At 43.5% G+C, this 25,671-nt stretch overlaps 3 protein-coding genes across 10 annotated transcripts in view; 1 reads left to right on the top strand and 2 right to left on the bottom strand.

The window, feature by feature from the left end:
* The window catches only part of LOC143436031 (tetratricopeptide repeat protein 41-like), a 62,534-nt gene extending 60,242 nt beyond the window's left edge, over window positions 1-2,292 (bottom strand). For 4 of the 7 annotated variants that reach the window (XR_013106279.1, XM_076919866.1, XM_076919870.1 and 1 more), the window contains exon 1: window positions 2,159-2,292. The gene's annotated coding sequence lies outside the window, so the exon portion shown is untranslated. Of the gene's footprint in view, window positions 2,060-2,158 lie in introns of those variants that run through there. The other 3 variants (XM_076919868.1, XM_076919867.1, XM_076919869.1) reach the window with 2 other exon arrangements.
* A 198-nt stretch (window positions 2,293-2,490) lies between these two features.
* Hsp90b1 (heat shock protein 90 beta family member 1) lies at window positions 2,491-16,961 on the top strand. Its single transcript, XM_076919872.1, has 18 exons — window positions 2,491-2,864; window positions 3,777-3,879; window positions 4,584-4,725; window positions 5,142-5,258; window positions 6,110-6,441; window positions 9,478-9,589; window positions 9,753-9,872; window positions 10,804-10,920; window positions 11,901-12,038; window positions 12,127-12,204; window positions 12,323-12,388; window positions 13,126-13,395; window positions 13,607-13,852; window positions 14,300-14,436; window positions 15,343-15,421; window positions 15,516-15,671; window positions 16,062-16,184; window positions 16,667-16,961. The coding sequence occupies exons 1-18, from the start codon at window positions 2,816-2,818 to the stop codon at window positions 16,691-16,693; spliced, it is 2,412 nt and encodes an 803-aa protein (XP_076775987.1). The 5' UTR covers window positions 2,491-2,815; the 3' UTR covers window positions 16,694-16,961.
* Window positions 16,962-18,311: 1,350 nt separating this feature from the next.
* On the bottom strand, window positions 18,312-22,193 carry Uqcc6 (ubiquinol-cytochrome c reductase complex assembly factor 6). Of its 2 annotated transcripts, none has more exons than XM_076919874.1 (3): window positions 22,103-22,193; window positions 21,704-21,820; window positions 18,312-19,136 (listed from the first exon to the last, which is right to left on the bottom strand). In XM_076919874.1, the coding sequence occupies exons 2-3, from the start codon at window positions 21,809-21,811 to the stop codon at window positions 19,041-19,043; spliced, it is 204 nt and encodes a 67-aa protein (XP_076775989.1). In that variant the 5' UTR covers window positions 21,812-21,820; window positions 22,103-22,193; the 3' UTR covers window positions 18,312-19,040. The 2 variants fall into 2 exon arrangements, with proteins under 2 accessions (XP_076775989.1, XP_076775988.1); XM_076919873.1 differs by having other exon boundaries at window positions 21,926-22,185.
* Window positions 22,194-25,671: the final 3,478 nt, after the last annotated feature.

Genomic DNA, 25,671 nt, shown 5'->3' with positions numbered 1-25,671 from the left:
CAGTAATGACCATAAACATACAGCATTAAAGAGAAAAACTAGCACATTCCTTTAATCCCAGCACTTGGGAGGCAGAGGCAGGTGGATTTCTGAGTTTGAGGCCAGCCTGGTCTACAAACCAAGGTCCAGGACACCCAGGGATACATACAAAGACTATGTCTATAAGAATAAAAATTAAAACAATTTTTTAAAAAGGCATCCTTGGAGAGATGGCTCAGTGAATAAGAACACTTGCTCTTGCAGACAATCAGGGGTCAGCTCCCAGCACCCACAGGGTGGCTCACTAGAAAGCAAGAGAATCAGATTCAAAGGTGGGGAGCTTAATAACCCTATAGAGTATTAGTGCTGGGGGAAAGACAGAGCAGACTGGACCCTAGAGACAGGTCAAAGTCTGAAGAAGGGAACACGGGAAAACACTAGGAATCCAAAAAACTCTGTGTGTGTGTGTGTGTGTGTGTGTGTGTGTGTGTGTGTGTGTGTGTGTGTGTGTGTTCCTCTATCCTCTTAGTGAAACTGGAGTTTGTTATCTTGGCTATGCTATCTGGCCAAAGAGCCCTATCTGTTTCAACCAAAACCACCCTACCCCCAGCATTGGTTAGACCGGCATCTGATGTTATGTGAATGCTGAAAACCCTAATTCAGGTCAGAGTTCGAGTGGGGCAATCATTTTATCCACTAAGCCATCTCTTCTCAGCCAACAGCCATGTATTTTCCAGGGAGCTTAGCCAGCAAGTCAGATAAGTACTGACCATCTTCTGACAGTATGGTTCGTTTGTTCTTTCTTTCTTTCTTTCTTTCTTTCTTTCTTTCCTTCTTCTTTCTATCTGGGGACCATCAGCTGCAGAAACTTCTACCCACAAAAACACCCAGCAGCTTTATTTTGGAGGACAAATCTCATTCTCAGTTCCTCCCAGGTGCAGCCCGATCTACCCCCCACTGGCTAGCTAAGAAGCATTCGCAGTTTCAGAACACTTGCTTACTTGCTCAATTAAAAAAAAAAAAAAAAAAAAGACAGACAGACAGACAGACAGAGGGTGATGGACTGTCAAACGCAGAAAGGGGCATCTTTTTCCAAAAGCACAAATAAGATTCCTGGTATGCTCTAAACAACAAACACAAGCACAGAGGCATAAAGCCTTCGTTTTACATTTCTCTGTGCTTTGGCAAATGTAGGAAAATCAGACAGATGTAAATAAGCCATTCACCACATTATGTAAACACCAAACCACAGATTCAAGATATTAAGTCTAAATTCTTTAAGTTGTCAAAGGGACTATGACACTGTCACTGAAAAGCTTGCCTTCGGGAATTTGGATTGCCTGAAAACAACTCCAATTTTCTTAAGAGAAAGTGGTGGTGAAACGGGTGTGTTAGAGGCAGGAACGCGTGCTGGTGGAAATTTTGTTAAAATGAGGCTAAAGAGCTTAGAAAACATTTCGGAACGCATAAGTTGGCTTTAGGGACTTCCCTCACCAGAAAGAGCCTCTTTCGGAAAGCAGAAAGGTGTTTCTATGAAGTTACAAAGCCACACTCCAGGCTATTTTGCAAGCACTGCGGCTTTTGCTTTCAAGTATCTGCAAATGTCCTTTCCTGTTCTACGCTAGCCTGGACTTCACCACCGCGCTTTCCAGCTAATTCACTAGAGGGGCTCTAGATTGCCAGGGCATTCCTTTATATTTATGGAAATGTCAAAGGAACTTAGGTCTTTGGAGTTTCCTTCTGGGTTGGAGAACCCCCGCCACCCTCTACTGCAAACCAAGAGATGCGGAGAGCGCAACGCCAAGAGGAGCGGAAGGCTCCGGGAACCCTGAGTGATGCGCTAGAAAGCCGACCTGGAAACCGGCGAGCTACCATCAGCCAGAGGCGGAGCCTAGAATCCAGGGCTGGCCCTCTGACACGGTGAGACTAGGGCCACGCGGGGCGGGTTTCAAGGCTCGCCTCTGAAATCTGTGTGCATTAGAGTCCTAGAACAAGCATAGATCTATTCTACAATCCGAATGAGGTGGAAACGCTAAATCACTCAGGAGACGTTTCCCGCGGACACAAGACTGAAGTAAGCTCAAGGGCCAAACTACGCATCTGGCTTAGACGCCAGAGACTACAATTCCCAGCATTCATGAGATTAGCGCATTGCATGCCGGAAATTGTAGTTTCTTACCACCATCCAGACGCACTCCGGATATTCAACCCCTCACATATTTCTCTCGCGAAAAGAAACGCCGCAAAGAAAGGTGACGGCGAACGTAGCGCTGAAAGGGCTCGTAACGTGACCCGCGTCCCAGACGGGAAAAGGGTAAAAACCGCATTGTCTTGGCTACCGTTTCCCCTGGTCACGGAATAAACGTTCGCTAGAACCGGAAGTGGTTCCCGGGGACCTCTAGGAAAGGACAGACGTGCTATGCGCCTACGTTCATTGGACGGTTTTCCTCAGAAACCAAGGCTTCCCAGGCCAAGGGGTGGCCCGGCGTGAGGGGCCCGCGGAGCCATTTGATTGGAGGAAGGCTGCTGGACAAGCCCAATCGAAAGGAGCCACGCTTCGGGCATCGGGCACCGCACCTGGACAGTTCCGATTGGCGGGCTGCGGGCCCCCCCGTGCGTCCCCATTGGGTGCCGAGAGTGCGTGGTGAGGCACGATTGGTGGGTTCGTGTTTCCCGTCCCCCGCCCGCAAGCAGTGGGGTGAAAAGCGGCCCGACCTGCGCGCGGTTTAGTGGGCGGACCGCGCTGCTGGAGGTGTGAGGAGCTTAGACTCGGGGTTGGGGGGGTGGAGGCGGCTCCTGCGACCGAAAAGGACTTGCGACTCGCCGGCCACGCACCATGAGGGTCCTGTGGGTGCTGGGCCTCTGCTGCGTCCTGCTGACCTTCGGTGAGTGATAAGGCGGCAGCGGGCGCTCCCCCCATTTCTTCGCGGCCGCTTCTCGAACGTTCTTGGGGCGTTGAGCCTGGGAGGGGGGCGCTGGGGGCTACAGATGGTCCAGGGGCCATCACCTGTCCTCGAAGGAGTCTCGGGTGACCATGCTTGTCCTGAGGCCTCTGGGAAGAGGCGACTTGGAGCCGGGGCATTTAAATACCCTGCGGATGGATCTGGAGCGCTCCCCGAAGTCTTACTGGCGGGGCGCGGCCTCTCGGACTCTACTCCCGGGGGAAACCTTACTGGGGCCCCTCCCTAAGGACTTTTGTCACCAGCTCCGACCTTTACCCGAGCCTGAGGACCCCCAACCCCTGTCCCTTAGTTCTTCTGGAGCGCGTTTCTGTTTCCTAACGCCCAACTCGCGAGCGTGGGCCCTCGGGCAGGCGTCGTGGCGGTGGCCCAGTATCCGGCTCCGATGTACTTCAAGCCCGGTCCTGACATGTCTTCCCCTTCGGGCCGGATTTCAGTTCCCCTCAACAGAAGTTGCACAAACCCTGTTTGTATTCTGACCTGTGATAGCTAAGAGAGGCCCAAGTTTTGGCTTGGCCAGTGTAGAGGCCTTCTCTCGTCTGCGTGCAACACGTGTGGGTGTTGATGGGGGCCTGTATCACTCAGTGCCTTGTGATACAAGACACAAGTGATGGCTGCCAGGCCTTCAAGAGTCAACGGGGAGTCTTGAGCATTCACATTTAAACTTCAGCGCGCAAACTTGTCTTGACATTGGTTATTGACTGACGTCAGTATCTCCACATCTTGTATTTACTTACTGAGTTGTGTTAACTCTCCTCCCTCTTGTCCTGTTTCGGCTGGCTTTTTCTGCGAAGGAGAGGAAGCAATAGTATTGAGAGTTGTCACCTTTCTCCTCAGGGTTTGTCAGAGCTGAGGATGAAGTCGATGTGGATGGCACAGTAGAAGAGGACCTGGGTAAAAGCAGAGAAGGCTCAAGGACAGATGACGAAGTTGTGCAGAGGTCGGTGCATTGAAGCTGTGCTGATAAGCTGCAACTTAGTGGGATACAGTGGCTGTTCGTTATCCAGATTACAATGTCCGGTGCATAAAATGTTGCTAATGATACAAAATAACCAGAGAAGTTCTTAGGAGTGCAGGTTTATCTGCAGGCGAAAGGCTCCTAGTACTTAGTCTGCTCCTAGGAGTTGACTAATGATTCAAGAAGGAAAGTTGAAGGAAGTGCTAGGGGGTAAAGCCTCAGCATCTATAATCAGAAAACTGATGTTGTAGACCACTCAGCTTGAACTTTTTAAGACCTGAGAGAAGACTTCAGATTGGTTTTGTTTGAGTGAAGTTAGTACTATGAAAAATAGAACTTATGCCTGTAACTTTAAGAAAAGGGCTCTTCAATTGGTGTGGTGTATTTTAAATTTTGGCCTCTTAGGAATTAGTGAGGGTTCACTGCAAGCATGCACGAGTCATGACTTGCTTTTCAGTAGAGGGGAGCTAGGTTTGTTTTTCTGGAAATTTTCGGGAACTGTTTTCAGCGGAGCATTAAGCATAGCCCATTACTGTGATAAGAGTGAGCTGGTATGTTAGTGGTCTTTTACAAGGGTTTCTGTTTTACCCTTTTAACAAGATAGTCTGCAGAGGCCAGTCTGTGTCCTCACTAGAGACTTAGAAAAATGAAACTGAATGTTTGCTTGCCTAATTTGATTTCTTTAGAGAGGAAGAAGCTATTCAGTTGGATGGGTTAAACGCATCACAGATAAGAGAACTCAGAGAGAAATCTGAAAAGTTCGCCTTCCAAGCTGAAGTGAACAGGATGATGAAACTTATCATCAATTCTCTGTATAAAAATAAAGAGGTAAGTGTCACATGGTTAGGATGCAACTTGGATCCTTCCATGGTAGGTTATCAGTGAGAATTAGTACTAGTATATACTGGCGTAGGAAGAAAGTGGGCGTTGTCCCAGTCTTTTCTGTCACCTCAGAATAAGGTAGTGACCTGCTAATTGGAGTGAAGTCACACAACTCTACCACTGAGGGAAGGTGGGAGTTCCCACCACTTCAGATACCCTTGTAGTTGCCACAGAGCTTTATAGAGCCACACCTCCTTTTTAATGAAGAGAGTAAAGCCATCCCTTGTACCATAAAGGGCTTGGTTCCTTAAAGAGTGTCTTTTCGTGCTTCTAAGGAGAAATGAGAGGAGTTGGTCATAAGAGCCAACATCTTACTGTGTCTGGAGGTTAATCCCAGTTCATTAAATCTCACTTGCTTTTAGATTTTCCTGAGAGAACTGATTTCAAATGCTTCTGATGCTTTAGACAAGATAAGACTCATCTCACTAACTGATGAAAACGCACTTGCTGGAAATGAGGAGTTAACAGTTAAGATTAAGGTAAGCTTAAAATAACTGTTTCCTTTTTAAAACTGATAGTCAGAAACCAGGCACTCCATCATCAGTAGGTTATTCTGGTGTGAAAAGTAACTTCCTAATCACAGTGGGTTCAGATGGAAATTCACAGACTGCCTTTGAGTCAAACTGACTTTGCCTGTTTTTATTAGGTTTATTAGAAAACAGCCATACCTAGTTTTATAGTACAAATTCTTTTGTCTACGATGGCAGTAATTACTGACAGGGCCTTATGGCTCCTAAAGCCAAAAATAGATACTACCTAGCCCTTTAGGAAAAGGTAGCCAAGACCTCAGCTTAAATCATTCCACAGGCTGACTGAGCAGCCATCTGGAGTATCTCTGGTTGCCATGGCACAAAGGGTCGCACACCAATTAAAAGCTTAGCCTGTAAGTCACACTCAACTCTACTTGCACCTTCACTGGGCAGAAATAATCACATGGCCTGTGAATGGATGCACAGCCCTACCAGGCTCTTGAAGACAGCCAGGACTATTTAGTGAAGAACAGTAATAATCACAGATCCCAAAATCCCTTTTAATTTCTGTGAAATAAGAGGTTTGTTTCCTAGAATTTTATCTTCAAGAATATGTTATTTTAATTTATATCAGTTTTTTTTTTTACTTAAATACACAGAATTTATATAAAAAAATTTAAACCGTGCTTCTAAGGTGTGGTTTTGAAAAATGCCATAAGAAAACTATATAGAGTAGTGCATCTCTAGCTAAAGTTGGTGTGGCCCAAGCTGGGTTCTAGATTTCTTCATAGAGAACCTGGTATTTGGCATAATATCAATGTTAAGAAGACCTAACTGTCTGCTTCTTGTCTTTCTTTTAGTGTGACAAAGAGAAAAACCTGCTGCATGTCACAGACACGGGTGTAGGAATGACCAGAGAGGAGTTGGTTAAAAACCTTGGCACCATAGCCAAATCTGGAACAAGCGAGTTTTTAAACAAAATGACAGAAGCACAAGAAGATGGTCAGTCAACCTCGGAACTGATTGGCCAGTTTGGTGTCGGTTTTTATTCTGCCTTCCTTGTAGCAGATAAAGTCATTGTCACATCGAAACACAACAATGATACCCAGCACATCTGGGAATCAGACTCCAATGAATTCTCTGTAATTGCTGACCCAAGAGGAAACACACTAGGTCGTGGAACAACAATTACGTGAGTATTTCTGATTCTAACAAAAATTAATAGTGTGAGGATCAAGGGAGAAGCTGATAGGAGACCACACTTGTAGCTCTGGGTTTTCCAGGTCAGAGGGAAGCTCTGGTATGAGGAGAAGCATGGACAGGCAGGAAGGCCTGACCTGGTCACAGGTTTAAAGGGCTCCTCATGGTTGGCTGCAGTTGCTGATGGGACATCTGAAGGTGATGCAGGGTGGCTGGAAGGAGGCTGACCATTAGAAACACAGGACTTGTGGATTTGTAATGAGAACTAATGGGTTGGGATTGGGGTAGGTCAAAGAGAACAAGTGAATGGAAAACACAGCAGGTGTTCATACTGTAAGAGACAGGAAGGTGAGCGGGCTGTGTGGTCATCCTCAGCCTCACATTTGACTGGCAGATGTATCAGGACAGTTTCATAGCTTAGGTGCTTGGTTAGTCAAGTAAATGAAACTATACAACAGGTCTGCTTTCCCTGGATACGATTTTCTCCTTTCAAGTCCTGCATCACACACGAGTCACCCATACTCACTTGAATGCCAAGTATGGGTTGGGGTTACAGTGGAGAAGAGGACAGTTGTAGGCCCCTCCCCTCACACGGGACTCAAGAGTATGAAAAATCATTTCAGAGTGACGGGCAAGAAAGAGTGCTAAGAGATGCCTGCATTTTCAGGGGAAGTTATCAAAAGACTGACTTACCTTTCCTGCTACAACACACCCTCACACACACACACCATCCCTGTCGCTTAGCTTCTGTTGATTTATTTTACCACCTCAGAGACTAAGTATAAGTTCTTTCTCAGCTTTTAAAGTCAGACTTGCCCACACACATCACATTCTCCTCAACTCATAAAGGTTCAGTGTGCAAGTGTAGGGAGAGGAGAAAGACTGGTAATAATGTGAATGCCCATGTCTACATCCTGGGTCACATGCTCCCCTCTCAACAGTGCAGCATCAACAAGTACCGTATCACTCTGTCTGGAACCCCTGCATATGTCCAATCCACAGATGAAGAATTCCTTGTATAAATGCATTGTATTTTCATAAAACCTATGCTCCCCCCATATTCTAAGTCATGTCTTGGGTACTTATAATTTAATGCAGTGTGAGTGCTACGTAAGTGGTTATACTGTATTTAAGGAGCAGTGACAAGACAAGTTATCTGCATGATGAGCACAGACAACCATAAATATACCTACAGGCCCGACCGGGGCAGCTCAGCAGTGCTGACACTTTTCAGCATGTACTTGTTACCCTCTACTGGTTCAGAGCCCACAGTATGAAAGGCTCTCGTCTTCCTTTTGCCTGCTTCTCTTCTGTTGGTGTCTCAGTCATCTGCTGTCTTTATTGTGTAAGTCACCAGTAGGTCTGTTGCCAAGTCAAGCGATTTAGAGAGATTTGATTATTACTGCTCCTAGCAGATTTTTTATTGAGTGTCTTCATGTTTCACCAGACTTGGCTCTCCTGCTGCCCTCAAGTTTTCTCAGCTCCTATGTGGGGTGCCTGTCTTTACAATTTTTCTTTACCTATGTTCTCGATGGTGATAATCTTATCTGAAAAGTTCTAGCCCTTTTCTCAGCATCTGTTCCTCATACTGTTCCTGCTATGTCTTCATGTCCATCTGTTTCTCACATATTCTTAACCTAGATCACAAGTCAGGAAATGTGTTTACTGGACCAGCTAATAAATACTTGGGCTTGTGGAATGTATGGCTGTTAAATGTTCTAATTCTAGTTTGACTTGAAAACAGCCATAGATAAAAAATGAGAGTATGTCCATTTAAAAAAAAAACCTGACTAATCTTAATAGGTTCTGTGCTCTTGAATCTTGATTCCCTTTTTTGTTATGTTTATTACGGGTTGGGGTGTGGTGACCAAAAGACAGCTTGTAGGTAACCTGTTAAGTCTTTTTTTCTCTCCTGCTATGTGGGTCCCAAGAGTATAACTCTGGTCTTCAGGCTTGGAGGCAAACACCGTTGAGTGCTATGCCATCTTGCTGGCCTTCATACTGACTGTATTTCTACTTAAGTTGTCTAACCAGCAGCTGTCAGCTTTCCCTGGCTCTCCACATCACTGAGATCAACCAGAGACCTGCTCAACTTGAAATCCTATTTATAGCAGAAATGTTTAAATTTTGAGGGTTTCTCTGGCTTGCCTGAACTCTTGAGATCCTGTCTATGCCTTTGACTAAGTGGTGGGGCTAAAGGCCTGTACCACACCTGGTGAAGCTTTTACTTTTGATGAATCTGCTGTGTTTGCAGACCCTACCATGACTTGGTTTTGATAGCTGGTAAGGGTAAGAAAAATAGGCATTGCTAAACAGTCACCAGCCACATGTGTCTGTTGAGTACTCAGGGTATGACACTGCAGCTATGGATCTGATATCTATCTCTGTATGTATGTCTAGGCATACATACATAGTTTGTGGGTGGAACTTTTCCACCTTTTCCTGTTTTTGAGACAGGGTTGCATGGGGCTTGATTAGGTTAGTCAAGGATCCTGCAGTAGGATGACAAGCCCCTCCATGCCGAGCTTCTTACGTGGGTGCCAGGGTCAAACTCAGGCCTTTGTGCATGCACAGCAAGCCTTTACTAAATGAGCCATCTCACCTGAAGTGTTTAATAGTCATATGGTTGATGGCTTTCATAATTCAAGGTAATTTTGGATTTTCTTTAATAGCATGCTTTTATTTAGAAATACTTAATGATTTGATTTCTAGAATGACAGTATAAAGCTATGAAAGTGAAGATAACTTTTCTTTAGGATTTTGCTGCTTGCTTACCTTGATGGGAAAACCCTCAATATAATCAGATTTTTTTTTTTTCTATTCAAAACACTGTTGTCTACTTAAGGGAGCACAAGAAAGAGCCTCCTTACCTGGCCCTACCTGTAGACTTAGCTCACAGCCTTCTCATGGAGGGGAGCTCTTCCTGTGAATGTCAAGTGTTAACAACTGCTGGCTGATGTTACCAAGGTATTTAAACAGAGATACAGTCCAGTCTTAGCTCTCTGTAAATGGTTTGTTTTCCTTTCAGTCTTGTCTTAAAAGAAGAAGCATCTGATTACCTTGAATTGGATACGATTAAAAATCTTGTTAGAAAATATTCTCAGTTCATCAACTTTCCCATCTACGTGTGGAGTAGCAAGGTAAGTCTTCGATAAAGTCCACTATATATATAGTGTAGAGTAGAAGGGGATGAAGGTAGGTGTGGTCTTTACTGGAAAGCTTTTATTTTACTATAATGTCTTCTGTAGACATTTGGGATCAAACAAGCAAGCCTAACAGTAATTGTACTTTTTCTATTCACAGACTGAGACTGTTGAGGAACCCTTGGAAGAAGATGAAGCAGCAAAAGAAGAAAAAGAAGAATCTGATGATGAAGCTGCAGTAGAGGAGGAGGAGGAAGAAAAGAAACCAAAAACTAAAAAAGTAAGCCTGGCTTCTCTACTGTGACACTGTCAGGGTCTGTGAGAATGAAACTCCACCCACAGGTACAGGCTTAAGCCTTCTTTTAAGAAAACTGTTTTTATATTATACGTGTGGGTGTTTTGCTTGCATCTGTATCTGCTCCACTACATGCTTGGTGCCCATGGAGGCCAGAAGATGGTGCTTGGTCCTCTGGAACTGGAGTTAGAGGAGTGTGAGCCACCATGTGAATGGTGGAAATCTAACCTTCAGGTCGTTGCTTTAATGGCCTCTCCAGCACTAGAAGCATCATTCTGGGCTGAGTTGGGGCTTGTGTTGTCTTGTGTTTTGGATGGTTGGTTGGACTTTAGAAACCAGGTCTCACCGTATAGCTCTGGTATCCATGCCTCCCCGGTACTGGGTTAATAAAGTTTTTTAGTTTTCCAAATAAATGGCCCTACTATTAAAAACAAGGCCTTCTGTATGCTCTGTGTTAACCTGGAATACTATAAGTGGCAAATCCTCTGTAAAAAGCTTATGGCTTTTTGTATTGCTTAAGTCTGCCTTTTTTATTTTGAATTTTAAAATCTTAGAAGCTCTCTGTATCCTCTTTACCATGTTGGGATCAATTATCAGAAGGTAACAGAGAGAGAAGTGTGGTTGAAAGTTACTGAGTTTGTGACGTTGGCTACTTTCCTTTTTGTCTTAAATACTGACATAAGTATTTAAGCCTAAGTAGAAGGCTTTGCTCTTATTTTGTAATCCCAGCACTTGAGAGGCTGAGGCAAGAGCTTCTTGGTTTGAGACCAGTCTGGGCTATATAGCCAGATCTTACCTCTAAAAACACACACCCCTGCTTTTAAACACACTGGTAGTAGGATCCATATGAGGTAACAAATGGCCATCACTTATAGGTTAACTACTAAAAGAAACTTACCAATTATGTTAACTTTAGGTTGAAAAAACTGTGTGGGATTGGGAACTTATGAATGATATCAAACCAATATGGCAGAGACCATCCAAAGAAGTAGAAGAAGACGAATACAAAGCTTTCTACAAGTCATTTTCAAAGGTAAAGAATATGTTGTGTGTTAAGAGCTGGGGCGGTGGTGGCGCACGCCTTTAATCCCAGCACTTGGGAGGCAGAGGCAGGTGGATTTCTGAGTTCAAGGCCAGCCTGGTCTACAGAGTGAGTTCCAGGACAGCCAGGGCTACACAGAGAAACCCTGTCTCGAAAAAACCAAAAAAAAAAAAAAAAAAAAAGAGTTCTCTAGTTTTAGGTTATAAGTGAGTTGTACAAAGTTATCAGCTAATTAGTTCATTTAAACATGGTGACTATAAATATGATTGTCCATCCCCAATTTTCCCAATCAGAAAATTTTATAGCAACCACGTGTCTATTCTAAGAATATGGAGGGCACAGTGATGTATCAAATTGAAATTCATTTCTTGACTTAGTAAGCAAAGTCACATTCAAATTTCACATGAACCTTTGAGATTGGTGTCTCATGCACACACATGCATGCATGCATATAGGCATACAGGCATTTGATTTCTAACATAAAACAGGACATATGTTACTAAATAGCTTTTATGTGATCTTGAAAGTTAACATGATATCAGACATTGTAATTTACATTTTTAAGATATTACTAAATATTTCTCTTGAATTATTTTGGGTTTTTTTTTGTTGTTGCTTTCTTTTGGTGAGCCCTTATTTTGACTCCTAAGAATATATTTAAGACTAGAGTTAAACTTGCTTCTAGTGCTGTTTTCCTAAGCAGGATCTTGTACAGATAAAAGATGTATTGAAGAACTTGGCATGGCTTTGGTGTCACTGTCTGCACACAGTGATGTCACTGGCATTCCTTGTGGAAAACCACCTTATCTCGTCAGTTAGGATCAGTCTTTTCTTCTCACTACTATCTCCAACACCTTTTCTTCTTTGATTTTTGTAATGGGCCATTTTGTTAAATGCTGTAGATGTGATAAAGTGCCTTTAGACTGATTTTTCTTGTGACTTGAATAACCAAAGCAAGGTACTTTCCACAGGAAAGTGATGACCCCATGGCTTATATCCACTTTACTGCAGAAGGGGAAGTCACCTTCAAGTCAATTTTGTTTGTACCCACATCTGCGCCTCGTGGTCTGTTCGATGAATATGGATCTAAGAAGAGTGATTATATTAAGGTAGCTGGGCTTTTTTAAAGTAAACTAAGGTCAAAAATTTAAAGTATGATGTGCAGACAGACGGTGACTCTGTTTTGGTTCCCCTCAGCTGTACGTGCGCCGAGTATTCATCACAGATGACTTCCATGATATGATGCCCAAGTACCTTAATTTTGTCAAAGGTGTTGTAAGTATCTGAAGATAGTGTGCATGGGTGTTAGAGTGGTTGGGAGTGTAGCAACAGTCTTGTATTTTTTTGGTACGGACTTGTTTTTATTGCTCAGTGAGCATTTTGCTGTCTGCAGGTGGATTCCGATGATCTCCCCCTCAATGTTTCCCGTGAGACTCTGCAGCAACATAAATTGCTCAAGGTGAGGATTTCTGGTCAGGCTTTGTGCCCATTGGTTGGAGTCAGAATTATCAGCAAGCTACTCTACACCCAGCTTCTTTGTAACTGCTAACAGTTTCACCTGTAACTTCGTGTACCCAGGAGTAACAACAGAAAACTGGAGATGTAACTCAGTGATTGGGGGTGGAGGGGTCTGGCAACTAGATGTTGGTCTTTTACTATTCAAAGAAATTCTGCCAGACACATCAGTACATGCCTATAGTCTTAAGGGTGATGAGCTCATGCTAGTTAAGCCAGGGTTTGTTAGCAGTTTGAGGCCACCCTAACCTAACTTACGACTTTATCTCAAAAAGGAACTTCTTTGTTTCTGGGATTATTGGGTCTCAAAGCTGATACATTCCCCCAACACTTAGTAAGGAGCACAGTTTTGAACAGAGTTGAAGGCAGGGAACACATCTACCTCCTGCCTGGTCCACAGCTACCCACATACTAGACCTTCCTATAAGCCCCTTTTCACCAGTGTTGTAGAGATTAGAAGACTGGGTGGGGTTTGGTTTTGTTTTTAAGCATTTGAAAATATTACTCATTTTGTCAAAATATCTGAGCTGTAGCATTAGAATATTAACGGTAGAAACAGTTGTCGAATTCTAACACAGTCTGATGTGGGTGTGGCCATTGTGCTGTCTCAGTTGCTGCTATCCTGATCTCTTTAGCAAAGGTTTGAAATAAACCTTCCTAACCAGATTCCATTTTCTTTAGGTGATTAGGAAGAAGCTTGTCCGCAAAACTCTGGACATGATAAAGAAGATTGCTGATGAGAAGTATAATGATACTTTCTGGAAAGAATTTGGAACCAATATCAAGCTTGGTGTGATTGAAGATCACTCAAATCGAACACGGCTTGCTAAACTTCTTAGGTTCCAGTCTTCTCACCATTCAACTGACATTACTAGTTTAGACCAGTATGTGGAAAGAATGAAGGAAAAACAGGACAAAATCTACTTCATGGCTGGGTCAAGCAGAAAGGAGGTGAGATGGAGTGGGCTACTGGGTTCCTGTACGGCTGGGGGCATACAACCCGTGCGTGAGAGCAAAGAAGTTAACTGTGTAGCCACAATAGTTAGGCAGCCACTAGAGGACGCTGCCTTAAGTCCTTGTCTCATACAGATTGTTGATGCTGTGGAGACACAGCTAATGTGCCAAGGCAGAACTTGAAAACATACTTCCTTTAATTTTGTAGGCGGAATCTTCTCCATTTGTTGAGAGACTTCTGAAGAAGGGCTATGAAGTCATTTACCTCACAGAGCCTGTGGATGAGTACTGCATCCAGGCTCTTCCCGAGTTTGATGGGAAGAGGTTCCAGAATGTGGCCAAGGAAGGAGTGAAGTTCGATGAGAGTGAGAAGACTAAAGAAAGTCGGGAAGCAACTGAGAAGGAGTTTGAGCCTCTGCTCAACTGGATGAAAGATAAAGCACTCAAGGACAAGGTATCTGGGGTTTACAGACTTGAGTGTCTGCACTTAGGAGTTATCAGCAAGCTAATCTACACCCACTTTGTTGCCACTAGCAGTTGTAGACAGTGGCATGTGCCTTAGGTACCCGAGTAAAAACAGGGACCTGGAGATGTAGCTCAGTGATACATTCATTTGCTGGCTAAAGACCCTGGGTTTGGGCCCTGTCACCCCTCTCCCACCCCCCAAAATGCCATCAAATACACTGTAGTGGGAGTTTGTAACTTACAGAAGTTTCCTGCTACTATAATACTGATTTTGTACTAAGTTTTTATAGATTTTAAGTATAAATTTGTAGCTGAAAAATATCACTTGAGTGTCACTCCAGGATTCCTGAGTGCTTCTATCTGTAATCTGAGATGGCGACTGGCACTGCTTACTGCTGATCCTTACTTACTTCTGTCTAATGTTTCTCATTCTAAGATTGAAAAGGCTGTGGTTTCGCAGCGCCTCACAGAGTCTCCCTGTGCATTGGTGGCCAGCCAGTATGGATGGTCTGGCAACATGGAGAGGATCATGAAGGCACAAGCATACCAGACTGGCAAGGACATCTCTACAAAGTAAGAAACTGGGGATGTCCCTACCAGGGTGTCAGCTCTTGTTCTTTAGATCTGCTACATGTATCGTCCTGCTCTTACATAGTTCTGCTTCTGCTTTAGAGTAAGAATAATGTCCACCTTTATATCATGACTCACTAGGGGTTTGGTTTGGTTTGGTTTGGGTTTTGGTTGGTGGTTTTTGAGACAGGGTTTCTGCGTAGCTCTGGCTTTCATGGAACTCTGTAGTAGATCAGGCTGGCTTTGAACTCTGAGACCCACCTACCTCTGCCTTTCCCTACTGCTGGGGTTAAAGGCATTTCAGACTATGCCTGGCTCTCTAAGACTTAAGTTCTAAGTAAAGAACACTGCTGTATATCTTCTATCCAACATTGTAATGCCATTTAAAACCCAGCAGTCAGTGTCAGGAGCGTTACTCACTATTCAGAACTGCGTTTACACCATAGTTCCAACCTTGTGAGTATAGACTGTCAGGATGACTATCAGCAGTTCCCTAAGCCCTAGATGGATGTGTGATATATCTGGCCTTGGAATATCTGGCTAATGAGTATGGGTGTGTACAGAATACACTGGAAACTTAATTGGAATTAATTTAAAAATAAATGAATTTTTACAGACCCACATTGGTAAAGGCATATTGGAGATTATATAGATTATATATTTATGCAGCATTCATAACTATGTGTATAGTTAAGAGATGAAGGGGATGAACAAGACATTAAACCAGTCCATTCACCTAGCAGAACTTGGTTACTTTGACCCATCAAGTATTTTTTTATTTCATTTTTCATCTAACCATGGTTATTCTCCTTATCAAAGGCTTTTTTCTGTAATTAAAGCTAGAATACAGTAGGCATGTAGACCCTAAAATCAGTGTCTTAACCTAATGCTCATTTTGTCCCTAAACAGTTACTATGCCAGTCAGAAGAAAACGTTTGAAATTAATCCTAGACACCCACTGATCAGAGACATGCTGCGGCGGATTAAGGTGATTGATAGCGGGGGGCCCCTCTCTTGTCATCTTAAACTGGAATGCTTTGTAACTCTTAATACTGATGTTAATCAAATGTATCTTCTATCAGGAAGATGAAGATGACAAGACTGTCATGGATCTTGCTGTAGTTTTGTTTGAAACAGCAACACTTCGGTCAGGATATCTTCTACCAGACACCAAGGCATATGGAGATAGAATAGAAAGGATGCTTCGCCTCAGTTTAAACATTGACCCTGAAGCACAGGTTTGTACATATGTCCTTAGCTCTTCCATGTCTGACCCTCTAGGGTGATACCACCTGTGAAATTAACAAGAAATCTCGTTCTGTGTCTTCTTTCTCTCCCACCCTCTACCTTGGAGACAGGGTCTCTTTGTGTAGCCCTGGCTGTCCTAGAACTCACTGTATAGATCAGGCTAACCTTGAACTCAAGGATCTGCCTGACTCTGCCTCCAAAGTGCTGGGATTGCCACCACCACTCAGCTTGGCTTTCTTCTGCCTTTCTTGATGGCTTCCCTGTTAAGGCAGATCAGCTTCACTGTAGTACTTGTTAAAACACCCATTATGATCTTAAATATTTAAGAGCAAAATGAAGGTAGATGGAGGGCATTACAAGTATATGGTTGTTGCTTTTAGGTAGAGGAAGAACCAGAAGAAGAGCCTGAAGACACCACAGAAGACACCGAAGACTCAGAGCAGGATGAAGAAGAAGAGATGGACGCAGGGACAGAAGAAGAGGAAGAACAGGAAACAGAAAAGGTCTGAGAGAGAGATGGGCAGATAGGGCAGCATGAGTCTAGCAAGACGTCGTAATATCTAGTCACAAAGGAGTAAATCCACGTAGAAGTTGGCATTTGATACCAGCCTCAGAAGCTTTGGGGGGGGAGGGTGATTATCTGGTTTTTTTTAAAGCACATTGCTTTCCTTACCCCCAGTGCTTGTGTGTGGAAACATTTGGTTGGACTTTTTGGATGGGGAAGGGGTATCTTTTCTAGGTAGTCCTAGCTTGCCTTTGCCTCCCAAATGCTAGGATTAAAGGTGTAAACTACTACACCTTGCTAGCAGTAGAGAGTTAAAAGTTTTGATTACTTATATTTAGGCATTGATCTTGTTAGTGAGTTCTGAATTATCTTGCCAATAAGCAAGCACCAACAAATAGTAGAAATGGTTTGAATGTGAGTCTTTCTGTAAGGTAAGGTTGGCTGCTAGTTTGTAATGTCTTCTGATCTTTGTTTTCACAGGAATCTACAGAGAAGGATGAATTGTAAATTATACTCTCACTATGAATCCTGTGTGGAGAGGGAATGTGAAATTTGAAAGTCATTTCTTTTGAGAGACTTGTTTTGGATGCCCCCCCCCCCCAAGCCTCCTCTCCCCTGCACTGTAAAATGTTGGGATTATGGGTCACAGGAAGAAGTGTTTTTTTTAGTTGAATTTTTTTTTTAACATTCCTCCTGAATGTAAATTTGTACTATTTAACTGACTATTGGTGTAAAATCTTGTCATGTGTATAAAATAAAAAAAAAATCCCAAATACCCAGTGCTTATTTTCATAACACAAACTAGGAATTATCTAATACTTATTTCTCTTCCTGTCTGTTGGGTTCTTTTAAAAAAAAACAAGTAGCTAGTTTGTGGTTTTGTGTGTGTGTTTCAGACCATGTTTTTTTACTAAACAAATCCCAAACACATGTAAATATTCCCCTTCCAGGGATTAGAACATAATATTCTGAGTGGCCACTCAACTTGGTGACGTTATGTACAAAAAAGGGAAACTGAATATTATCTTCAAAAATAATAAGAAAACTTAGGAAGACTGAGAAGTCCTCACAGTAAAGTCCACGGTATAATTAAAAGTACCAGTATTATGAGACATGCTCTCACAAACTTATAACTCCAACTGGCCTAAAAAAGATCTGCTTGCCTTGAGTGCAGGGATTAAAGGCATGTATGCCATGGTCATTTTATTTTTAAATTTATTTTAGCTGAGTGTGGTGGATCTGCACGACACAGCCAGTTCCAGGACTGTGTTTTTGCTTTGCCTGCCTGAATGTATGTATATATGTGTGTTTCTACTGTCCATGAAAGCAAGGCAGGCAGATCTACTTATTTAGCACGTTCCAGGCCAGATAAGGTTATATAGTTAGGACCCTCTCAAACAAAAAAAACTCAGCTTCCGAGTCCCAGCCTGCTCTTTAGGGTGGGCATTCAAAAAAATATCTTTACAATGTAAATGCAGTTCTGGAACTTGGTGCTCTTAGAGTACCTAGGTTCATAAATATGAAGGCAATGCATTCATACACACAAAAAATCTATTTAAAAACTCAATGTTGCATAGATTATTTATAGGTTGTACACCTATAACTTGAAACAAGTTCATTTCCTATAGCTTATTTATGTAGCAAAGTGTAGGCCTAGAACAAGAGATGTGTTATCAGTTCTGAAGACCTTGCTGTGTGTAGAATCCTTCGCTCTTCCAGGCTTTGGGAGGAGGCCTTCAATGCTTGGTGTTCTTGGCTTGCAGTTCTAACAGTGCCCTCCCTACATTTCTTCCCATGGCATTAAGACTTGTCACAGTGCATTAGGCTCACCCTCATGGCCTCATCCCACAGTCACATACATGGGCACTGAGGGTTAAAAGGTCATATTTTTAGGGACATATTTCAATTCAGCATATTTAGGTTTTTATGTATAAAGAAAATGCTGGGCTGGAGAGATGGCTCAGAGGTTAAGAGCACTGACTGCTCTTCCAGAGGTTCTGAGTTCAATTCCCAGCAACCACATGGTAGCTCAAAACCATCTGTAATGGGATCTGATGCCCTCTTCTGGTGTGTCTGAAGACAGCTACAGTGTATTCATATACATAAAATAATTCTTTTAGAAAAATGCCAATTTTACCTTGCTTTTATTTGCGGTTTTAAGTATCTTGACAAGCTAAATCAACGTAATTCCATTAGGTACACAATTCCAAAGAACTTTGAACTTCAAATATTTTTATATAGTTTAGTACAGATTTTATTTTGTTATATCAATTTAGACCCCATAAGCATTATCACTGATTTTTGTTTTATGTAATTTATAACTTCCATTATAATCAAGCTCATTCAGAGAAGAATCCTAATTGAAGGAGCCACTGCAAATGGTCTCGTGTGATACTGAAAATAAGCACCTACCCAGTCAAACAGAAGAGATCCTCTTAGGCAGTTTAAGGTCAGCACTGGCTAAACACACAGCAAGACCTTGTGGTCTTGTGGTCTTGTGGTCAGATCCTGTGAACTGGAGGCCAGCCTGATCCACATACCAAGTTATAGGTGAGCCAAGATATATAGTGAGACTATCTTTAAATAATATTAAGATTTATTTATCATGTATACAGCATTCTGCCTGTGGGACAGAAGAGGGTACATATCATTACAGATGGTTGTGAGCCACCATGTGGTTGCTGGGAATTGAACTCAGGACCTCTGGAAGAGCAGACAGTGCTCTTAACTTCTGAGCCATCTCTCCAGCCCCCTAGATTAGGTGTTTTAAAAAGTAGTTTTACTTAATACATTTTAAAATACATATTTAAAACATTATTCACAGGATTCTTGGCACAGCTGTATTTTGAAGTTTCTACTGCTGTGAAACCTGAGGTTTATGGTGTCTCTCTTTCAGTCCCAAAAGCTCCGTTTTGAGTTCTCCAGGCTTTGGTGGAATTTCAGGTATTGTCTACAAAAAAAAACAAACAACAAGCCAAAAAAAAAAAGATACCACCACATTCTGAGACAACAGTTCAAAGTGATCTAAAAACCTTTAGAAAGAACAAAAGCCTCATACATGCTACTAATAACAGACCACTATCATGAGGACTCCTGGCTGATCTAAATTTCTTGCTGTCTGAATATATCGTCCTGCAAGTCTTTTTTTTGGGGGGGGGGGGGGGCGGGGGGGGGGTGAAACAGTTTTTCTGTGTAGTCCTGGCTGTCCTGGAACTCACTCTGTAGACCAGGCTGACCTCGGAACTCAGAAATCTGTCTGCCTCTGCCTCCCAAGTGCTGAGATTAAAGGCGTGCACCACCACTGGCCAGTTTGTCCAGCAAGTCTTAAGTCCTACTGGATTCACAGCGATAACTCTAATTGATTCACAATTGTAATTTCAAATGAGAATTCGACATTTGAAAATCTATTCCCGTACTATTTGCTCACCGTCTACCATGCACCAGGCCTGGGGAATAACTATTGATAGTTAATGCACTCAAGACAGAAGTGCATCATTAGTCACAAGCAACACACACACAACTCTACGTTTCAGGAAGGCAGAGGAAATGGGTGCAGCATATGTATGGCTGAGTTTGAGTCCCAGCACCACAAAGGAGAAGAAAAAGAACAATGGTTTTCAGTAGAATTAGAACTGTATGTCTATCACAAAACTGTAAAATCTTTTTACTCCTAAGAAGAAACTCCTATTCCATTCCCAAGCAGTTCCCACAAGCCAATTCTGTCCACGTATATTTGCCCATCATATATCATGTGGTCTCTTGTGGCTCAATCCTTTCATGTAGTGTTTGCAAGGTTCACTCATGTAGGATCACTGAATGATATTCCCTTATGTAGATGGACCATGTTTTCTATAGGTATTCAGGTATCTGGATTGTTCCCACATATGAACATGTACAGAATCAAACAAGTATGACAGATGTCTTGGTGTTTGTTAGGTAGAAACCTAAACTGGGTATTGTTGTAACCCGTGTTGTTTGTATGTTGTTTGAGTAACTGGCCGACTAGTCATATATCGAAGCAGCTGTATGACATTCTAGTCCTGAGGGTGGTACATGAAGGTTCCAGTTTCTTCCTGTGCTTGACAACTGTTGTTTTATTATGGCCATCAGAGCAGTGGTTCTGACTGCAGACTGCATTTTTCTGGTTGTTAAGACAATGAGCACTTCTACACAGGCTTTGGGCTCAGAAGGTCACTTCAGAACACAGACGAGGAGGATGAGGAAGCAGTCTTGCACGTGTCTAAGAGTGTTTCAGGCTAATAGGATCACAAGGGCAGAGGACCTGACCAAAGACTGTGCTTGGTGGTCAAGGGAAAGCATCAGTACATCTGACAGTGTTCCACAGGTTAGAAAGCTAGTTGGTGGGCAGTGGAGGAGACATAAAGATTCAGTGGCTTATGCTTTGGATCAGGAAGATACTGTTGAGTTTTGAAGAGAACGACATGGCCTGACTCCAGGATAAAAAGGACCACAATGGAAGCCCTGTTGAGAAGTTTCAGGAAAAGCAGGAGCGGAGGGCAGAAGATGGGCAGGAAGCCTCTGTTTTAACTGAAGAAAGATGAACTGAGGTAGCTTAGCTAGGGTAGGCACAGGGTAGGCAGATGTGGATCTATTTTCCATATTCACCCACTGGTATTTGATCAGGCACGCAGTAAGAGATGAATTAGGAAGAGTCCTGGGGTTCAGTCTAAACAGAAGAATACAGTTGTCTCTTTTGCAATCCTAATGAGTTACGCTGGACACCTAAAACAAAGCATCTCAGCAGTTCTCCCTAAGGTGGCACTAAGTGCCAACTTTGGGCAAACACCATGGTCTCCTCTCCTGTTTTCTCCCCAAACCTTTCAGTTGCAACAGTGGTGGCTAGAATAATTCCAAAAGACAAGGTAGGTAAAGGTCATAAATCCCTTAAACAATAGGAAAGCATACAGCATCCTAGAGTAGCCAGCCACCTTGGCCTCTATCAGTAAAGATACTCTACTCCCAATATTACCAGCTAACCAGACTGAAGTGGCCTAGGACCCTTAGTACCGCTCATTTTACAGACTGTGATTTTGTGTTGCTTTCTCCCCAAGTACAGATAGCTGCTGGTAACAACCCTTGCACATCTCCAATAGTAATGAGATGAATCAAGTCAACCTCACAGGATCAAATTCTAAGCATTATTTCCTTGGTAAAGAGCTGCTGGTAACTACTACTGCAGAAACGAGACACAAAACGGCATTTCCATGGAAAGTTCGTGCCACTTTCTGTTCCACTAAGTTTCGTGACACTTCACTCTGTATATCCCACTCCCATGACAGGGTTTCTCTGTGTAGCCCCGGATGCCCTGGAACTCACTCTGTAGACCAGGCTGGCTCACATAACAATTAGACACAGTCTTGAGTGTTAAGAGGGAGCTGCAGCAGCATTAGTTATCCAAACACTCGGCACAATCTAAACGTCAAGAGGAACTAAGCAAATTGGACAGAACCCTGTGGTGTCAACTCCAAGGATGGGCACGAGCCCCACAGCACTCACCAGGTCAGGCCGGTAGTACCAGTGCACCACCTGGGCCCCGGCGCACATGGCTAGGAGGCTGGCGGTGAGCATTTTCAAGTAGGCGGACCAGGGTACGCCCCCGGGCATGGTAGAGGGCTGGCAGGGACGGAAAGGACACAACGTTAGAGGGCTGGGTAGCCTTCAGATGGCCAGACGGCTGAGGCACCAGGGGTGGTAGAGGGGGCGGAGTCGCAACGCCACCTCTGGTGTCCCCGTAACTTCCTCCCCCACGACGAGCGAGCGAAGGACCCGCTAGGAGCAGCCGGCGATCGCTGAGCAGAAGAAGGTGGGCCCGATGGTTCCTCGCTCCCTCAGCCTCTCAGGGAAACGCTGCAGCCCCTTGCTCCTGCCCACGACTACGCGCGCGGGAGACTGTACCGCGGAGTGCACGTGCGGGCGACGGGTCACAAGGTCCCTCCAGAGCCAGAGCCGACCGTCAGCAGGCAGGAACCAAAGTACAGGGTCCGGCGCAGCGACGGACCGGAAAACGAGGGCAGCGCGCGCGCAGGCGCACTCGAATGTTTCTGACGGAAGTGGAGAGCTGGAATGTATTGTATTGTATTGTATTGTATTGTATTGTATTGTATTGTATTGTATTGTATTGTATTGTATTGTATTGTATTTTTTCGGGTTTTGTTTTCCTTGACCACCCTTTGGCTAGCTTGGGATCCCAGCTCCTGGTCACTCTCCCAATCCTGCGTTTGCCGTTCCTGGCCTTTGTGGTGTTTACAGCATCGTTTGTCCTTTCGCACAAAGGAAACGCACTTGTCCCACGTGGTTAGGAAGAGACGGGGTGCAGCACAGATCTTGTACATCAAATGGAAGTTTTCCAAGGGGAGATCAAGCTCCACAACATCCGTTCTTAACCTGTAAATCGGGAGACCTTTGGAAGGACTCACTAACCGTTTCCTGGGCCGTGCGTGTATCAGATTTCCTGTATATCAGATATTTACCAGTCATAATAGTAACAAAATTACAGTTTATAAAATAGCAACAAAATAATTTTTATTGTTGGGACTCACCACAGCCTGAGAGTATTACAATGAATAAAAAATCCTGAGAGTGCTACAGGGTGGCAGAATTAGGAAGGTTGAGAACCATTGCTCTAAAGAGAGCAGCTCCAAGTTTTATTCTCCCGGTTCCTGAGGCTCTTTGATACGCAGAGCCACTCCCAGGCACAGTACCTTTGGGTCACGGTTTTGCTGGAAAAGAGACCTCCAATCTTATTACTTAATCCATGAGTGTTTTTAAAGATCATGCTTTGATTGTGGCTTCATTTTTGTTAAGCAAACTTCAAGAATTAATTTTGAAGCATGAAGGTGGCATTGTGTAACAGGAATCATGACTTTTTTTTCTTTTAAACTCTGGGCCCAAAATTGCTCAGGGGCTGAAGGGGGTTTGTCACAAAAACTGACGACACAATTTTGCTCCCCCAGTCCTACGTTATGAAAGCAGAGAGACGGGGCTGGAGAGATGGCTCGATGGGTAAGAACACTGACTGCTCTTCCAGAGGTCCTGAGTTTAATTCCCAGCACCCATATGGTGGCTCACAACCATCTATAATGGAATCTGATGCCCTCTTTGGGTGTGTCTGAAGACAGCTACAGTGTACTCACATACATAAAATAAATAAATCTTTAAAAAAAAAAAAAAGAAAGAAAGCAGAGAGACTACACTGTAAATTCTTTTCTTGCGCGCGCATACACACACCTTTAACTTCATAATAATAAAAAAATTAGTTTTAATTAAGTAGTATTAAATTTGACATATAATAATCTCACATAAAGTATGCAATGTTATGTATTTGCCATGGGTACATCTGGAAGAGTATTCCCACAACTAAGGCAATCAACATTATGCCCAAGTTGTTTTCTGTGGCTGTTCCTGTGTGTGCACATGTGCGATTTAGAAGTCAGAGGACAACTAGAGGGGCATCACACCTCAAGCACTGTTCATTCCTCTCTTTTTCCTTTCATTTCTCTTCCAAACTGGGTATCCCACTGACCTGGAGCTCCCAAATTAGGATAGGTTAGCTGCCGAGTGAGCCCAAGAGATCGGCTTGTCTCTGCTTCACTAGAGCAGGGATTATAGCCTAGCCTAATTGGCGACCCCCAGGTTCCTGTCTCAGAAATAAACATGTAAAGTAAATAAGTATGAGAAATGGCACTGCTTTTAAGAGTGGGCTCTGGCAGAGGGCTAGAAGGATGCTGACAACACTCACTCAGACAGCTCACAACCACTTCCAGCTCCAAACTTCTGGATCCCATGGACACCTGTGCTCACATGCATGGACCACACATCCCCACATGCATGTGATTCAAAATAAAATATTTTTCAAGAAGGCTGGGCATGGTGGCACACACCTTTATTCTAGTATTAGGGAGGCAGAGTCAGAGATTTCAGTAAGTTGAAGGACACTCTGGTCTACACAGCAAGTTCCTGGACAGCCAAGAGTGTATAAAGAGACTGTGGTGGTTTGAATAAGCATGGCCCCCTAGAGACAAGTGTTAGAATGCTTGGCCCGTGGGGAGTGGCACTATTAGGAGGTGTGACCTTGTTGGAGGAAGTGTGTTACTGGGCTTTGCTGTCTCAGATGTTCCAGCCAGGCTCAGTGTCTCACTCTCTTCCTGCTGCCTGCTGATCAGACATGGAATTCCCGGCTACCTCTCCAGCACCATGCATAACTCCTGTGTGTCCCAGTGCTTCCTGCCATGATGACAGGCTAAACCTCTAAAACTATAAGCCAGCCCCAATTAAATGTTTCCTTATAAGAGTTGCTTTGGTCACAGTGTCTCTTTAGTTATAGAAACCCTAAGACAGTAAGTAACTAAGAATAAGAGGCATTCTTATAAGAACTGAGAAGTTATTTACTGTCAGCCTCTGACTTCCTCACATATATCTATACAGGTACATGCACACCCAAACAGACACATACATACAACATACAAATTAAAATGCACCGTAATCGTTCAGATTGGTTTTGAGCTTGCAGTGATCCTCCTGCCTCATCCTCTCAACTGCTGGGCTTATCAGATTTATTGTAAGATTTATTTAATTTCATGCATTTGAGTGTTTCACCTACATGTATATAGCTGTGCACTCAGATGTCAGAAGAAGGTGTTGAACACTCTGGAACTGGAGTTACAGGTGGCTCTGAACCACCATGTGGATGCTGGGAACTGAACCCCAGTCCTTTGCAAGAACAACATGTGCTAAACTAACTATCCAGCTCAACCTGTCCATTTTTTTAATCAGATTTTTTTTTTTAATGTGTAAAATGTTCCTATTTTGGAAACAAGCCTTTTATCAGATACACTGCAAATATCGCCTTTCCAAGGAATGCTTTGCCTTTTCCTTAGTAGTGTAATGAGAAGCTTTAAAATTTAAATAAATTCCAAATTTATTATCCCACCCACCCCTTTTTGAGATAAGATCTCTGTCTTAGTTAGGGTTTGTATGGCTTTGAAGAGATACTAAATGTTTTCTTATAAAGGAAAACATTTAACTGGGGCTGGCCTACAGTTTCAGTGGTTCATCATAGTTGGGAGAAGGGCAGCGTGCAGGCAGACATGCTGCTACAGAAGCTGAGAGTTCTACACCTTGATCCACAGGCACCAAGAGATTGTATTCCACACTGAGCGTAACTTGAGCATGGGAGACCTCAGAGCCCACCCTCACAATGATGAACAAGGCCACACCTACTCCAACAAGGTCACACTTCCAAATAGTGCCATTCCCTATGGGCCAAGCATGCAGATACATGGTCCTTGTAGGGATCATGCTTATTCAAACCACCACCGTCTCTCCAGGCTGGCCTTAAATTCTCAGAGTGCCTCCCTAGCACTGGGTGTTGCATTTCAGACCCTGGGAACAAACAGCCAAGGTGCATGTTTTACATACCAGAGCTGACCTGGCCTCCAGGTTTTCCTGCATCCCTGCATCCCTAT

Source organism: Arvicanthis niloticus, chromosome 22, assembly GCF_011762505.2.
Source record: "Arvicanthis niloticus isolate mArvNil1 chromosome 22, mArvNil1.pat.X, whole genome shotgun sequence".
Lineage (NCBI taxonomy): Eukaryota > Metazoa > Chordata > Mammalia > Rodentia > Muridae > Arvicanthis > Arvicanthis niloticus.
The sequence above is the reverse complement of the archived record's forward strand: the minus strand, read 5'-3'. Positions and strand labels throughout refer to the sequence as shown.

Coding starts and splice junctions, on each gene's coding strand:
- Uqcc6 (XM_076919874.1), bottom strand. CDS start 21,811: ATGCCCGGGGGCGTACCCTGGTCCGCCTACTTGAAAATGCTCACCGCC. Junction 19,137..21,703: donor GGTACTACCGGCCTGACCTG/GTGAGTGCTGTG, acceptor TTTTTTTTGTAG/ACAATACCTGAAATTCCACC.
- Hsp90b1 (XM_076919872.1), top strand. CDS start 2,816: ATGAGGGTCCTGTGGGTGCTGGGCCTCTGCTGCGTCCTGCTGACCTTC. Junction 2,865..3,776: donor CTGCGTCCTGCTGACCTTCG/GTGAGTGATAAG, acceptor CTTTCTCCTCAG/GGTTTGTCAGAGCTGAGGAT. Junction 9,873..10,803: donor AGAAACCAAAAACTAAAAAA/GTAAGCCTGGCT, acceptor TGTTAACTTTAG/GTTGAAAAAACTGTGTGGGA.